This window comes from Vicugna pacos, chromosome 26, assembly GCF_048564905.1.
Source record: "Vicugna pacos chromosome 26, VicPac4, whole genome shotgun sequence".
Lineage (NCBI taxonomy): Eukaryota > Metazoa > Chordata > Mammalia > Artiodactyla > Camelidae > Vicugna > Vicugna pacos.
This window is the reverse complement of record NC_133012.1, coordinates 19542171-19558410: the sequence shown is the minus strand read 5'-3', so window position 1 is coordinate 19558410 and position 16240 is coordinate 19542171. Positions and strand designations below refer to the sequence as shown.

The following is a 16240-nucleotide window of genomic DNA, read 5'->3' as shown; positions in this document are numbered from 1 at the left end:
ACTCCCCACCTACTGGAGCTAATTGCCCTTTACCTCAGCAATCAGAGTTCTTTGATCATTTCTACCTTCATTTAAGTCCATTTTTCTCTTGCTCAGAATGAACTGATGCTGGTAAAATGCTATGCTCACCTCTCAGACCCCTCTTTTGCAAATGAAATGTCAGTTTCCTTTCACCTTTTCTCCTAGGATGATTCTTTAAATCACTGACTTCTGTCAAAAACAAGTCACACTGAAGCATTAGGGGAAGCAAAGCTTATAAAATTTCTCATCTGTCCTTTCATCTCGTTACCTTTCTTCATCTGGGGCCTGATGACCGCCACCTTCTCTCACCCTTGATATTTTCTGTCTTGTGACAGAATTTTCTTTTCTTTTCTTTCCTTTTTTGAGTTCATTTTTGAAGGAACTCTTCCCGTTGACAGCTGTGACTGGAAATGCCTTTTCAGGTGCTAAGTGACTTCAGTCTTCCCTTCTGCCTCTCACTGCCTGTTTCATTTCTCCAAAATATTTTTATCCTGAGCCTGCACCTCAATACCTTTCTCGGGTAAGCGCCCCTGTACCTGAGGTGCGTGCTGGGCTGCCGGTGTTCCCTTTCCCACCACCTGAGGCGCTGATACGCCCTTGTTGCAAGCAACTTGCCACCTGCCATCCTTGCTGTGGCCAGGCTGGCGGGGCTGCTGTGACTCTGATGATGCCAGCCGCAGGAGAAGCTGGTAGGTAGACTCCTCACTTACTTTCCAGCACGAGTTGATTTTTTCCTGCCTTTTCCAGTGTCCCAGTGCCTTAAGGAAGAGTCTGAGCACTTGGAACCTGCTGTCTTCCTAGGTCTGAGGGGCAGACTGGCAGTGTCCCCTGAGCTTTGGCACTAGGCTCAGACTTCAGAGTCAGACGGATCTGGGTTTTAATCTTGAGCCTCAGCTGTCTCATATGGAAAACAGGGGTGACTCAGAGCTGTTCCGCCTGCCAAGCTCCCAGCACAGTGTCTGGCAGGATGTCGGGCTTAATCTGCAAAGGGACGTCTATTGGTATTATTTACATAACATGTTTTACTATTATTAATATATTTATATTCTGCACTTTGCCCTTGAAAGGCAGTAATAAAGTTACAACACAAGTTCTTGTTTTCCACCATCTTCTTTTGCCAACCTTGATAACTTTACAGAGATGCTGTAAAACAAACATATTCTAAGAGAAAAACTCCCCTGCCATGAGCCAGGTGCCCTTTCCCAGCACATGTGCTCCGTGCACGTTGTGCAAACGCGTCTTGTCAGCCCGGGTCTGGGATCTCCAGCTTCCGGGCGTTTGTAAGCTGAGAGATAAGCATTAGCTTTTTCCATCAGATGTGCTTTTCCTCCAGATTCCTTGAGCCTCATTAGAACAGGCAGGTTTTCAAGGTCTTAAATCCCGGAGGAACCAAGTACGGGAGGAAGATACGTGGCTTGTTCTTATTAAAAATCTAAATTTTTAAAGATTAAAATGTAATTTTAATATACTAACATTTAATTTCTTTTCCCTTCACAGTGTTTCCCTTCTTTAAAAAAAGTCCAGTTGCCTTCTCTTAGCAAGCTGCCTTTCAAATCTATAGATCAAAAATTTATGGAAAAGTCAAAGAATCAACTAAATAAGTTTCTACAGGTAAGCAACTGAAAAATTGTGGATCTGGGAGGGAGAATTAGTTATTTGGAGGGAAACTGTCATCATTCTGAGTTTGCCTGTTTGCTTCCTTCTCTCACCAGTGGTGCCAGATCCTCAAAACATCTTCGGTTTTGGGTTTGGGGGGGAGGGTTGGGTAACTGAAGTATATACTGTACATACAGAAAGTGTACATACTATGTGTACAACTTTCTCCAGTTTATAGCTGGCACCAAGTCCTGGAGACAATACTGCCAGGCCTGCCAGCTTGACCCCGGGTGACCTGGATCCCGGCTTCCGACCGCACAGTGACAGCTGTCTGACCGTCCCGTGGGGGGACTGTCAGGGCGAGGACCTCCTTCTGTGGGACTTCCTCACGCGGACGTGTTCCTAGAGTCTCCCCCGGTGCTGTTTCAGTTGCAGGTCGCTCTGATTTTGTGTCCGTTTCATTGTCGGGGGGACCCCTCCATGGGTGTACCAGAGCCTGTTGACGCCGTCGTCTGTGAGCGTTTGGAGGGTCTCCAGGTGGAGGTCGTTACGACGGGTGTGTCTGCACGTCCAGCTCTTGGCTTTTGGTGAACAGCTGCTGGGTAATCCCCGGGGTTTGAGCTTTTCAGGTTTTCAGAGCGGTCGCAGCAGCTTGTAGGCTCTCACCAGTGGTGCGCGGGGCTCTGACCCTCCCCCCCAGCCCCGGATGGTTTCTTCTGTGAAGTTAGTGTGTCTGCCTCTCTGTCCCGTTGCCTGTCTTCCTCTGAATCACTTTGCGGGAGTTTTGGATGCGTTTCGGTTGTGAGTCTCTTGTCAGATATCCTCTCTCTTTCTGTAGGTTGCTTTTTCACTCTCTTAATGAGTCTTTTTAATGAGCATAATTTCTCAGTTTTAATTTAGTCCAATTTATCACTTCTTCTTTCTTTTTATGGTTAATACTTTTTGTGCTGTGAAGAAATCTTTGCCTGCTCCAGGTTCCTAAAGATAGTCCCCTAATTTCCTCTAAGCACTTAATTGTTTCCCTTCAGTCTATGTTTAGAGAAGACTGGACAAAGGCACCCCATCTCCAGGAGCAACCCCATTTATCTTTTCCTTAGCTGGGTGGGGCCTCTGTATTCAGAGTGTGGGTAAGTTACTGAAACCGTGGACCCCAGAGCCCTTGTAGTTCTTGGGGGACATGGACCTTTGTCCCATAAAACACTTCTTGGCTGTGCAGCTGGAGGTCCTGAGGCTTAATAATGGATGCTGTCAAAGTTTAGTAAAGGTTCTATGAAAGTATATGCAGTGAGTCAGAAGTACAAATCATGGTTAAAGTAGGTACATTGACGCCAGAGTTGCTTTGCAAGTGTTTTCAGTCTCTTTTTCTCTCATATATTCATTTCTAAAATATGTATGAATAAATATGTGCATATATATTCACATATATGACTATATTCATATATATGTATATGTATTTGAATTTCCCTCAAGAAATACAATAATTGCACCTTAGAAACACCCTCTGAGTTTAAATATGGCAGACCTGGGGTGGAGAATCTTTAATGTTTAACTGCTCTTACAGGAGAGACTTTAAAACTGCAATATTACCATCTTATTGTGGATTCAGAATGTCTAGGAAATAATTAAGCCCACTCAGGCATGGTAGCTGACTAAATCATTCAGGTGAACTGAAGGTCTTGTCTGAGAAATGAATACGTATTTATTCAGAATCCAAGCTTGTTGAGCCCCCTGCCTGTAGCTCTGGGATCTTCCAGCTGAGGCTTCGGTTTCCTTCTAGCCTCTGCTGTTGGGGACGGGAGGGGCTCGGCTTGTTTGGTGCTTCCAGCCCTTCAGCCGCCTGTCCTGTTTGTGCTGCAGAGATGACGGTCCCTTTTGTACTTTTGGGGATGCGGCGAGGGGCCATTGGTGCCCCCGTCGGGTTAATGGTGATGAAAACAGGGTAGTGAGTTCTGCCTTTGGCCGCAGGGAACGTGTGCACTGCTGGGAGGTGGCGCGGGCGTGGCTGGGGCAGGAATAATCTGCCCAAACAGGTGACCTGGTCCTCACAAGTGGCCATTTGTCTTTTAATCAAAAGAATTGTAAGTCAGGAAGTAATGGTTTAAATTGTTTCTCATTTCCTCAAAGACTTTCTTTGAAAGTGCTCACTAACTAATATATTTAGGTAGATTACACAACACACTGTAATTTCAAAATACTATCCCACCAACTGCACGCAAGAAAAGCAAGATGGAAAATGTTTGGTCTGAGAGGCAGGTATTATTAGGTTTTTCATAGGATCTTCCAGAAAAAGGATTCCACTGAGTGTATGTTTACGTGAATGTTCATGTATGACACATGGTTCCCTAGTGAAGCATTCTGATGACAGATATTTAATAACCTAGCTACTCCTCCTTGGCCGTGACATCACTTCTCCCCGACTTCACTCCTACATGCCGTGTTCCCTGTTCCTCACACACACACCTCTTGCTCCGGCTGTGCCCCCAGCAGTGTGGTGCCCATGTCTGGGGCTGCACGTGCTGTTCACTCTCCCGGAATGCTTTACAGCCTTCTCCGTCCTCCATGAAACAGCCCCTTAGATCTCTGTCGGAGCAGGACAACATGCTCTAAGCGCTGAAGAGGGAGGAAGTGGAAATAGGGTTCCACTCTCAGCTTAAAAATGATAAAATCCCTATTATACCTTGCCCCACAGACAGAATTTTCATACATATTTAAATTGGTTATTTTCCATCAAAACACAATGTAACAGTCCAAGGACTTATTATCCTTAATGATTTCCTTATTTATATTAATTGTATTGTTTGAGATTTACCATTAGTTATCATTTCCTACTATTTTATAAAATAGCGTTGGAGTAGATTAGCTAATGGAAATCAAGGCAGAAGGAGAATATCTCACTCCTGATCCAGCCTCACAGCTGAACATTTAATGTTCCATAAAGGGAGTGAATGCTCAGGGGCCGGAGAAGGCAGTAGTGACACCAGCCGCCCATCCCCTTAGTCTGAGACAGAACCTCCATCTTCAGGCCAGGACACCAGTGCCCAGTGTGGCACGACTGGGCCCTCACAGAGGTGCTTTTCTGGGAAAAACTATAGGGTTTATTAGATTTCATGCTTGATCGTTCACAAATACAGTGTTAACATCATGGACCAGTTCCTCTGGGACTAGAACGTAACCTCTTCTCCCACCCCAGTTTCTGTCATCAGAACCGCATTGTTCCGTCCCCCAAGGGGGCAACATCGTACCTGGGGCAGTATTTCTCATTGGTTCATTCCTTCCTAAACCCTGTATCTCTGAATACGAGGCATTTACACATTCTTGTGGTCATGTGGTTAACTTCACTGTCTTGTCAGTACCCCTTGCTTGTATGTCAGCATACCTGTCTTTTAATCAAAAGGATTGTAAGTCAGGAAATAATGGTTTAAATTTTCCTCTCTCTTAGGGCGGGATAAGTACATAGAGAACCCCAGGAAGTTTCCAGTTTATGGGCCAGTAGCAACAGTTAATAAGGATGTAAATACACGCTGCCCGTGGAAGGGGCAGCACAGGGACAGAAAACTGCTGCCTGGCAGACAGTACCACCATGTGATGACCCAGAGCCCTTTTTTCAGCTGATGTACAAAGTCTGCACGTGGCCTTTAAAGGGTGGTTGAGTGGGATCCTTGGGTTCATGTGCAGATGTGTACGTTGGTCAAACACAGATGAGTGAAACTTAACTGGACTGGAAAGGCGGTGGCCCCGGGGTCTGCAGGCACTGGGCACAGTGAGAATTTTATGTTGCCCTGAGCGGGTGAGTTCTGTTGTCTGCATGGTGTCTCCCACCAGCCGAGTGATGAGGGTGCTTTGGGTAACCTAGAGAGGACTGTTGGCCATTAAGGTAATTGAGAATTGATCTAATACATTTTATTTCAAGGGGAAGGGGAAGTGGTTTTATGTTCAGAATTACGATGAAAGTAAATTTCCCGACAGTCATCCCCCCGTTGGATGACTTTACTCCTGGTGGCTCATGGCTCACGTATTCCCCCCATGAGAAGGAATTAATCCTCTTTCTTCCACAGAGTCTGCTTTCAGATGAGAGACTGTGTCAGAGTGAAGCACTTTATGCCTTTTTGAGCCCTTCTCCTGACTACCTCAAGGTTATTGATGTGCAGGGGAAAAAATCCACTTTTTCATTATCCTCATTTTTGGAAAGACTCCCGCGTGACTTCTTCTCCCATCAGGAGGTGAGCTCTCTGAAGGCTGTACTGTTTTTGAAGCATATTTAAGCAGATGTCTTCTTGAAGGCGGTTTGAAGTAGCAGACACTTGTTGAAAGCCTGCTACGAATGAGGGGAAAGCAAGTACATTCAGTGATGCTTGCTGTCATATTTTGGGACAAGGTTAATTCCAAGCTAGGTAAGTGACATGTGGATGGGAGGTTCTGTAGGAGACCCTCTACAGAAGGGAAAAGGTGGACTGGCCTGTCCCCAGGATGGGGGCTGTCATCATGGAGGGGTCGGAGCTAATACGGAAGGTTCAGGAGAGAAAGATGCATTTGGGGAAGTCAGGGGCCTTGGGACCCGGCAGGGAGGGGGTGGGGCTTCTATCGCAGGTGGACAGAGATAAGGCGGAGAGTGGAGGAGGGGGCATGGCCACGCCAGGCTGAGGCGTTTAGATTTTGTTCTCATGGGCTGGAAAGCCATGGAATATTCTGAAGCAAGACTCACCTAGCAAGTGGCCCATGCGGGTAAAGGATCAACAGACCGAGACTGTGGTGCCAGTACCTTGGGCTTCCCCACCTGGGGCGAGGCCGCTGGTTGCACGAGCCTGTCTTGGAAATCTGGTGTCTCCTTAGTTTAGTGCCACCTGCCACTGTCCCTTCACGAGAATTGGTTTAAACAGTTTGACGATGAAAAGGATCCTCTACTTCACTGCGCCCTGAGCGGAAGCAGGAGTCCAAGTGTCCGGACCCCCGCGCTCAGGGCACGGGTGAACCCGCTTCCCTCCCCAGCGTCTCTGCCACCTCTTCCTTCTCAGCCACACGTGCCGCGTCTGGCTGCACCGGCCAGCCCACCCCCATCGCCGCCGTTTGTCCCTGAGCCTCTTGGGATTTACACCGACAGTGCCTCCTCCCAGCCCTCAGTGCTCCCTCCTCCCAGCCCTCAGTGCTCCCTCCTCCCAGTCTGCGGTGCTCCCTCCTCCGCAGTAGTTGGTGTGGCTAGGCCACTAGTATAGCCGTGAGGCCCGGGGGCGCCTCCTGCTTCTGTGACTTCTCAGCCCTCTCCTCGGCTCCTCTCGCCCCGCAGAGCCCTGGCAGTAGACCACCGCGTGGTCCCGCAGCTTCAGCTGCTGCCGGTCTGCAGCCCGCGCTGACCTCTCTGGGCTGCCCTTGAAAGCTCTGCCCCTGTTTCAGCCACGCTCCGCTGGCCTTCCGCCCGAGCTGTGGCGGCTCCAAGCCTCCCCCCACCTCTTGCTCATTTGCACGAGCCTGGGGCCTGGCATAGAATGAGCTTTCAGCTGGAATTTGCTGATATGCAGATCAGGAAATGAGACTAGCTCAAGTACAGAATAAAAGCTTGAATCAGAGTTAGTTTTTTTTTGTTTGTTTTTGAATCAGAGTTTTAAATAACTAAATTACTTCCAAATATATATATATATTTTTAAAAAAACAGTTTAAATCATTCAAGTTAAAAAGCCTTACATTGAAAACTCAAAATGGTTAGAAAACTATTTTGTTACTACTAATTCATTCCTCATTAATACAGTGACAAGTTTTTCAGAATTATTTTAGACCTTGAATAGGGTTTTAGGATCAAGCTTTTCCCTGAGGTTACCTACACTTTGGCTTTTTTTTTGAAAATGTAGATTTCTGCATCTAGGAAAGTTGGAGGGTTCTGTGAGATTGAAATGTGAGCACATGTTTGGGAATTTACACTTGAAGAACTCTACCACTGTCCCTGGGTGAGTGATCTGCCTCCTGTGACTTTGCTGTTCCCCCAGGAGGAGGCAGAGGAGGACAGTGACCTGTCAGATTACGGTGATGATGTGGATGGAAGGAAAGACGCCTTGGCTGAACCATGCTTCATGTTGATTGGGGAGATTTTTGAACTTCGAGGAAGTAAGCCTCTTTGTTATCATTCAGTGGTATTTGCTGGTTACGTGGACACACACACACACACACACACACATTTAATACCCCTTTGTTCCTGAATCAGACATGTATTTATATTCATTCATTCATTCAGCAAATACTTTTATAGGCCGACCAGATATCAAAGTAGGTTCTGAGAACATGACCTTAAAACAGATGTCATCTCTAGACTAGTGGAACTTAGGTCCTGATTTACCCTGCACCATGTTCCTCTGAATACAGAAAGGTGGAATGCTTTGAATTTCTTTTTATGTGACTCAGTATAACCTCATTTCTTTATAAGCAGAAGGCATGCAAACGCTAATTTTGTGCAGCAGAGGAAGAGCCCTGTTGTTAAAGGTGAGGTTTGGGTGCTTTAAGATGGTATGTGGCCAGGAGCGCAGGGAGGCCCAAGCCTGCTTTCCAGCCACCTTTCTTCCTAGAGGAGTGGTCATCAGTGGAGGTGGGAAATTTTGTCCCCAGGGGACATGGGGCGTGTCTGGAAACATTTCTTGAGGGAGGGAGCTCCTGGCGTCTAGTGGGTGGAGGCCAAGGATGCTGTTACCCATCCTGCAGTGTGCATGTCGGCCCCCACAACAGAGTTGTCCTGTCCCAAATGACAGTAGTGCGCACTTGAGAAATCCTGCCCTAATAGTACTGAGGTGAAAGGTCAGACTGCACTGCTTGGCTTTTATTTTGCGTCCTGAGTAGGACTGTCTGCCGACCCCCACCTCCCACAGACCCAAGTGCGCTCAGTCATGAGGCCAGCATACTTGGTTCTACCTGGAGCCTCAAGTACTAGCTACAGGTGTGACAGGTCCCTAAAGGCACACATGACCACCTAGAAGAGGAAGCACATGAGAGGAGCAAGGTCTTCCAAGGCGCAGTAATGCCACCAGCCAGTAAAACGTGGCCCTGAGGATGTCCTGGGCTCTGTCCACTCGGATGAGCATCTTTTCCCTTGGGGCAAAGAAGGTGGGCTGGGAGTTGGTCCTAGACCAACTGGACGTGGGGCTGTGCATTGCTTCTTATTTACATATATCCCTTCACATGTCACTTAAAGAATTATTTGCAGATAAAGAAACTTCAGGTCCTGATGCAGACTTGAGTCTGTCCTAGTCCGTCTATGTTTAATCTTTTAATCCTCAGTATCTCTTATAATTCCTGATCCATAGGAGGTGACCAATAAAATGCCTGGGTGGATGGGTGGATGGGTGGATGGATAGGTAGGCAAGAAAAATTTCAGTGCTGGAATTAATTATTTTTGTCATTGAACTTTTTCTTTGTCTCAGCCAAATCTAAAATAATCAGCAAATACTTCGGGAGCATATGTTTTAGATACAGCTCTGTAGGGGAAACAAAAATATCTTAGAGGTAGGGTCTTCCTTCAGCAAATTTACAATATAAGGGTCTCAAACATATCACTACCTTAAGCAATAGATATAATTAAATTCTAAACTACAGGCAGAAATTTATTTATATGGATGCTCAGTTTGAATATAATTTCAATAATGAAAAGTTGCAGGGCGGGTATAGCTCAGTGATAGAGTGCGTGCTTAGCATGCATGAGGTCCTGGGTTCAACCCCTAGTATCTCCATTAAAATAAATAAGTAGATAAACAAACAAACCTAATTACATCCCCCCTGCCAATAATGAAAAGTTGGAACTAAGCTAAACTTCAGAAATGGGTAATAGTTAAATTAAGAAATATCCACATGATAGAATATCATCCAAGTACGAGGGATCCTTTCAGATGAAAAAGCAAGAGCTGGTCCATATTTTAGATACTTCAAGATGTGTACTCATGTTTAACTTGGTTCCATGTAGGCAGAAAAAATCAGTCTCCCCCCTCAGAGTCTGGCTTTTCCTCAGTGAAATCTGGCCCATGGAGTCGTGAATCCTCCCACTTGCCATCAAGTTGATAAGAAAAGGGAAGCACCACTTCAGCCTTTGGGCAGTGTGTTCTCTGCCATCTGAAGAGATGGAGAGACTTGGTGGATGGGAAGGAGCCAGTCAGGGCCAGAGTAGGGCTCAAAATCCTCTCTCTGCAGCACGCGTTTACTCCCTCATGTGCCTGCTCAGAAGACTCGGTCTTGCTAGTGACATTTCAGAGGAGAACAAATGAACATCACCGATAATGAGATGTGATATATTTGCCATCAGCAGAATCCTAGTGTTGCTGCAGCTGCCTCTGTGGCGTTGAACAAATGAGTCCTCAGAAGGAGTGATGGGGCTGTTTGGAGGGGAAGGTGGGCCCTGGGGAGGGGCAGGAAGGAGTGGAGTCGGGCATCGGTGATGGGAGGGAATTTGTAGCAGAGCCGTTCCTGCTCTAGTTCAGTTTACAGAAAGGGACCAGAAATACAGCCTATTTAAACATTTATAACCAGTCACTGGGCTGTCAGGCATTCTTCCTGGAGCTGCACGTGTCCTCTGGCCCTCTGGGTGTGAGCGCCTTCTCTCCTGCCCTAGAAAGGCGGAGAGGAGTTATCACCCCTGACAGACACACTCCTTCTGGCCTGAATGCCAGCCAGGTGGGCCCGTCCGCAGGCCTGCAGCCCGCTCTGAATTCCACTACTGCAGGCACTTCCGAGACCTCGTTGTGACTCCAGATCTCTCACTTTGAAGGAATAACAACACTACTGTAACTGGACACTTAAATACACTTAAAAGTTAGAAATGACTGAAGAATGTTTGAGAGTCTAGTACCAAGTCTGTGTTAATTGTTGATTTCTGTTTGTATGTCTTCCTTTGTACCAGAGGTGTTTGTGAATTTCCTCTTTTTAGGTTTTCTGACTGGTGCAGGAGCCTCCAACTCTGGGCTCCATCACAGCCAAGTCGTGTGTCAGGAGCTAAACATTTCAGTGGGTGGAGGTGAATATATAAATAGAATATTGGGTTTAGATTATAATTTGCAGACCAAAAGTAACTTCATGGCATTTCTTTGCCTTCTTTTGGTTTATTTTCATATTCTACACTTATAACCAATGTGTCTCCTAATCTAATGCTAATAATACAAGTTTAGTTCTGTAGGACCCTTCACAAAACTCTTTCACACAAAATATTGATACCACTCTTGAACAAAACAAAAAAAGATACACATAAACACTGTCCTTTTTCAGATGAGGAAACTGAGGCTCCGGGAAGGATGCGCCCACTGCTCCAGGCAGTGTCACAGGAGTGCCGGGTCCACGTCTCACTGGGGATCCTGGCTCTTCCCAGTTCACCTTTCTTCCCCCAAATGCATAAAATACGTAAAAACACATGATGATCCACAAACTGCAATTCAAAAGGGAGCAGTTAGATCCATCAGTTCATTAATATTTCAAAATATTTGTCAACATTTGACTACAGATGTTTCTCGTTCGGAGCAGTGTGTTAGAAAATTGGGCTCCATAAGCCGGACAGAAATCTAAAATAGGAACTGCACTGGGTGCTGGTGGGAAACAGACATGTAGTCAGCCGCCCAGGGACCCGTGAAGTGTTACTTCCACTTCCAGCTCAGCCGTTGTTTAGGCACTGAAAGGCCGTAAAAGTCTTGGCTTTCATCTCATCAGTTGCCGTGTAGAAAATGGAAGCTTAGTCATCAGACTTCTCCTGGGCAGAAGCTTGCTAACCTAGACCCCAGTTCTGCAGGTACCATAGCCCCCAACTTGGTGTCAGGACTGCGGCTGAGTGATGTGGTAAGCTTTATGCTTTGTGTCAGTATGAAATGTCACGATGTGATAGCCTGTGATAATACTTTCCCTCTGATTTCTATTTTAGTGTTTAAATGGGTGAGAAGAACATTAATTGCTCTCGTTCAGGTCACTTTTGGAAGAACCATCAACAAGTGAGTTGCACGAAATGAACCTTTGAATTCATGCCCTACCCTTTGCCTTAATAGTCAGATTGCCTCTCCAACTGAAGGTATTTCAGTTTCTCTGTTTATTTCTGATATGATTCTAAGATTGGATAGGGAAGCAGATTTCTGCAAGAATTTCTCCCACAGAAGGCTCGGTGAACTAGCTGACGGAAGCTTGAGCTGGCTCCAGCCTGCTGGCTGGCGAGGGTTCAGGGGATTGTTCTGTAAAGTTCTCTTTTGACCATGATGACTGGTTTGAGTATGTTGGGTACAGCCTTTTTATGTCACGTGATGGAGATCAGTTTAAGGCTTAGACTCTGAGCCAAAATGAAAGTAGGATGAGCATCACATGGCAGCTATTTATTTGGAGGGAAATGCAAACCATGTATTTTTTTTTAGAATTGGGTTGACATTAAAATAGTAATTCCCCTTGTTGGTTACTGGGTACCCATGAGGGGTGTGTGAATTGTATAACACAGCTGTAAGCCACATGTGTATCCTTAAGCTATATTACGTTATCGGTACACATACACGTTACCCTCCACACCCAGTACTCTTCAAGACTGTAAACATCATGACTCCCTGCACAACAAAAATGCGAGTCAACTGCTAAAAATAAGGGGAAAAATCAGGTTTTTTTTTGTACAGCAAAATACGTGTTAAGATGAAATTAACAGATTTTTCCAAGTGAAAGATTAATTTAGTTGTCAAATATATGTACAGGGTTAACATGATAGTTTTATCATGAATCTTACAGATCTTTAAGGGGAAATATAATAAATAACATGTTATATTTTTATTCATTTGCAAGTAGGACATATTTCCCCTGTGGTCATAAGCCAAAGTTTCTTTTTATTTCTAAGATTTTTTAAAAAATGGTGTTAGTGGCATATTTAGTTGAATTAGTATCGCAGGCTTTTGCTTTAAGCAAAAAAAAAAATGTCCTCTTTAACTTACGGTTTCAGTCTAAGACAAATCTTGTAACCTGAGCACTAACAGGCCTTGGCTAAAGAAATTTCCAAAATGGCCCCATTTTTCTCAGAACTCCAGACTTGCTGTTTTCTTTTCCAGTTTCAGTAAATCACGTGTACGTTCCTTGCTCCTATTTATGCTATTGGCTCTTAATTTTCAGGTGAGCAGCTGTGGTTTGAGAGTGGTGCGTACATTTGACAGTTACTCTCGCGGGGCTGGGGGTGGGGGAGCGTCACGTGGAGAACTTTCAGGCTGTTGGTCAGCGGGGCTTTCTCAGGTGGAGGACTGCCGAGCACCTGGCCCTCTGCTGTTTTTGCCTCAGGCAGATGATGACACATCATAAAATTAAGCAGCAGTACAATATGAGCCTCTTGCCTTGTACCAACTGTAATTTCACATCCCGGAACTGCTTCCAAAGCTTTCTACGGTTTTGGCTAATACAAAGTCAGCCCTAAATTGGTAGAAAATGCTTAGGTATGGCCTTTGGCAAGAGTCACTCAATTTTAGGTTGCAAACTGCAATTTTCATTCTTCATTTCTCCCTGCAGTGCCAGTGAGTAACTCAAAGACTTGCAGGAAAAGCAAGCTGTCTGCGTTTTTATGTAGATTTTACCTGAGCAGGCAGGTCAGCAGGTTCCCTTTGTTGGATAAAATTATTTTATTTGGTCTAGATATGAGCTTCACAGTTCTGGTCAGTGTGGGGAAGAATCTTAGGAGACTTGCAGTTGCAAACGGCATTACCGAGGCTTTGACTTGCAGAGTTGACTTCACTGGTGACTGGATCACTGTGGGCAAGTGCTGGGCCTGGAACATCTGTTTCAGACACTATTCCTGGAAACCTCACAATGTCCCTTTAAAAGTCTGGTTGGGAAGTCAGATTCTTAAAGGGCTTTTTGATTTATTATTATTTGTGAATTAAGTTGGAAATTTCAGGTCTTCCCAATGCTAATAGTCTAAGGTGATTCTTTTCCCCTTTTCAGCAGAAACACTTCCCCTCCCAACCCCACAGCTACTCCCAGGCTCTTGACAGCAGAAATCCTGTGGTTGGTTGGAACTGGACTAGTGACTGCTGAAGCCTGGGTGTGCGAAGACCTGGGCAGCCAGATAAAACCACTTCTTTATACCTGTGCAGGTCAGGGTCTGCCCTGTCATTTCTGTGGGAATCTGGAGGGGCTGGACGGCAGTGTATCTTTTCAGAGTCCTCCCCTTTGTGGTGAAGGGTTTTTTCCTCTGTGCCTCTGAGCATGGGAGATGTCCCCCGGGTCAGAGAACCCCGCCCAAAGTCTCCTGCCACAGCAACCCCACGCCACAGCTCATGAGAAGGCCTGCTGCTCCCCCAGTGCTGCGGGAGCGCGGGGAGGCGTTCCAGGCCGGCTTCCACACTTCTTAATGGATTCATGTTTTCAGTCTATGCCACTCCATAGAGAAATGAGTGTGTTACATCCCAGGCACAGGCGGAGCAGCTGCAAGCTTCAGACGAATCAGTCTCTCAGCCCTTGTCTTTTCAGATTGAACGACACCACATGGCAGACGTTTAGAGAAATCAGTACCAGTGACCGTGTGAGCCCCAGGACTGGGGGGCATCAGTGTTAGCAAAATGAAAAGTAACTTCTGGAGCCAGAGTTTAAAAATCCCATCCCTAGTTTGTTCATCAAATGCTTAGAGTCGGGCTGTCTCTTAATCTACCCTACCCACTGATAAACGCCTTTTGAGAACAGAGAATGAATGTTTTTAAAAACCTCATCCAAGAAATATTTTTCTCTTGAAAGACAAATCCGGGACACAGTGAACTGGATTTTCAGTGAGCAAATGTTGGTTTACTACATCAATGTTTTCCGGGATTCTTTCTGGCCCAATGGGAAATTGGCACCACCGACCACAATCCGAAGCAAAGAACAAAGCCAGGAAACAAAACAAAGAGCGCAGCAGAAGCTGCTCGAGAACATTCCAGGTGAGGCCTGGGTTCCCATCCTGAAAGTGAGAGACAAAAAGGGGACTGTTAGCCCCACTAAGGTGTTTTTCACACGGGAAACATTTACAATGAAAAAAAAAAAGTGATCATACTTTTTTTTCATTTAAATCATGCCTTGCCCCTTGCTAAGAAATTCTACTGAGAATCCCAATAAGAACAGTACTGGTTATAATTTAACTAGAAAAGTGTTTTAGAACAGAGAATAGATTTTATGCTTTAAAAATATTTTCCTGCTAAAGTACCCTGTTGGGAGCTCAGTTTTTAATTGGGTAGCCTCATATTAAAGCTGTAGTTTGTGTAAATGCCTTATGCTGAAAACGTGTACATTTATTTTCTCTCTAAACGTTGGGAAGAACGAGTCCCTCACGTCCCTCCTGTCTCCGCGCCTCTCTGTACCGTGTGTGCGCCGTGCCGTAGCCCCTTTCCTGAAGGTCCGTGCCACGTGCACGGCATCAGTAGCAGCGGGGAATATAAACTTAATTTTTCAGATATGCTTCAGAGCCTTGTTGGACAGCAAAATGCACGTCACGGTATAATAAAAATATTCAATGCGCTGCAAGAAACAAGAGCCAATAAACATCTGTTATATGTGAGTACTTTAAAGCCTCCTAGCGCATTCAGTGTTTGTTCTATTTTATAATTCTGTTCACATATGGGGGTAGATTTTAATTCTTTCTATTCTTAATCATTCTTACTCTTTGTAACTCTGAACCCATTTTCTCTGCTTCATTTTTGTCTGTTCAGTTTGGTTTAAAAAAAAAATACCCCCAGTGGATGCAGTGTTGTCCTCCTCACCTGCTGGTTGTTTTCTCTCTTGACTCGTGATGTACCATTTCTGCCTGACAGCAAAGCACAGTTTCCTAGCCGTCTGGTAATAGTGAGCAGTGATAAATATCGTAGATGGTTTGATGATGGTTAATGGAGCATGAAATAAATCAATCTGATGCTAAATGGAGTTTATATAATACTGATTCCTTTTGTTTAAGTAACTTTTTCAGAGAATCATCTCAGACCTAAAATTAGACTTGTCTTAGATGTAGATGTTTGAGTAAACCCTTAGAGGAAAAAAAGACATTTTTCTATTTTTCTGTCTTGGTTCAGGTGCTGATGGAGGTGCTGCTGTTGGAATTGTGTCCTGAGCTGAGGACTCACTTAGATCAACTGAAAGCTGGTCAAGTTTGAGACTATACAGATAAGCCACCAGAGAAATGTCTGTGCTAATAGACATGAAACATTTTCCTCTTTTCCACAGAGGGCTTGACTGAGAACTATATTGATCTTCTAGTTGCCCCTCTCTAGTTTTATGTGAAGGAAGCAGAATTGGGGGGCAAACTTGATGCTGTATATAGTAGGCAACAGAAAAAACCTCTTCTGTTAATTTTTATTTTAATATAAATCCTTTCAAGGTCAATGTATGATTGAAACATAAATGTTAATACATGGTAAGAACCTAGGAACTATTTTAAATATTTATGAAGTTGTTTTAAATGAAGAACTATGAACACTGTACAGTTGATTTCCTCTCTGAGGATTCTGAACATTCCTATACTCGTGTGTACTGAATACTGTGCAATGCTTTGTGTGAAGTTATTGTGAAAATTTTACTGTCTTTATTTTTACCAAAGATTTCCCATAGTTTGAAGCATTTGGAGCAATAAAATATAAAAATGAATCAGAGCGCTGATGTTTAAGATGCTTATATCTCAAAGTTGAAACACTAAAGGTAGTTATTT

General features: G+C 44.8%; 1 protein-coding gene across 3 annotated transcripts in view; it reads left to right on the top strand.

Moving 5' to 3' along the window:
• The window catches only part of SNX25 (sorting nexin 25), a 99293-nt gene extending 83109 nt beyond the window's left edge, over positions 1-16184 (top strand). For all 3 annotated transcript variants that reach the window (XM_072950450.1, XM_072950449.1, XM_072950451.1), the window contains 7 exons: positions 1519-1632; positions 5673-5837; positions 7593-7710; positions 11486-11552; positions 14305-14486; positions 14996-15096; positions 15609-16184. In XM_072950450.1, coding sequence (XP_072806551.1) covers positions 1519-1632; positions 5673-5837; positions 7593-7710; positions 11486-11552; positions 14305-14486; positions 14996-15096; positions 15609-15689 — 828 coding nt within the window. In that variant the 3' untranslated portion in view covers positions 15690-16184. The remainder of the gene's footprint in view (positions 1-1518; positions 1633-5672; positions 5838-7592; positions 7711-11485; positions 11553-14304; positions 14487-14995; positions 15097-15608) is intronic.
• The last annotated feature ends 56 nt before the right edge of the window (positions 16185-16240 follow it).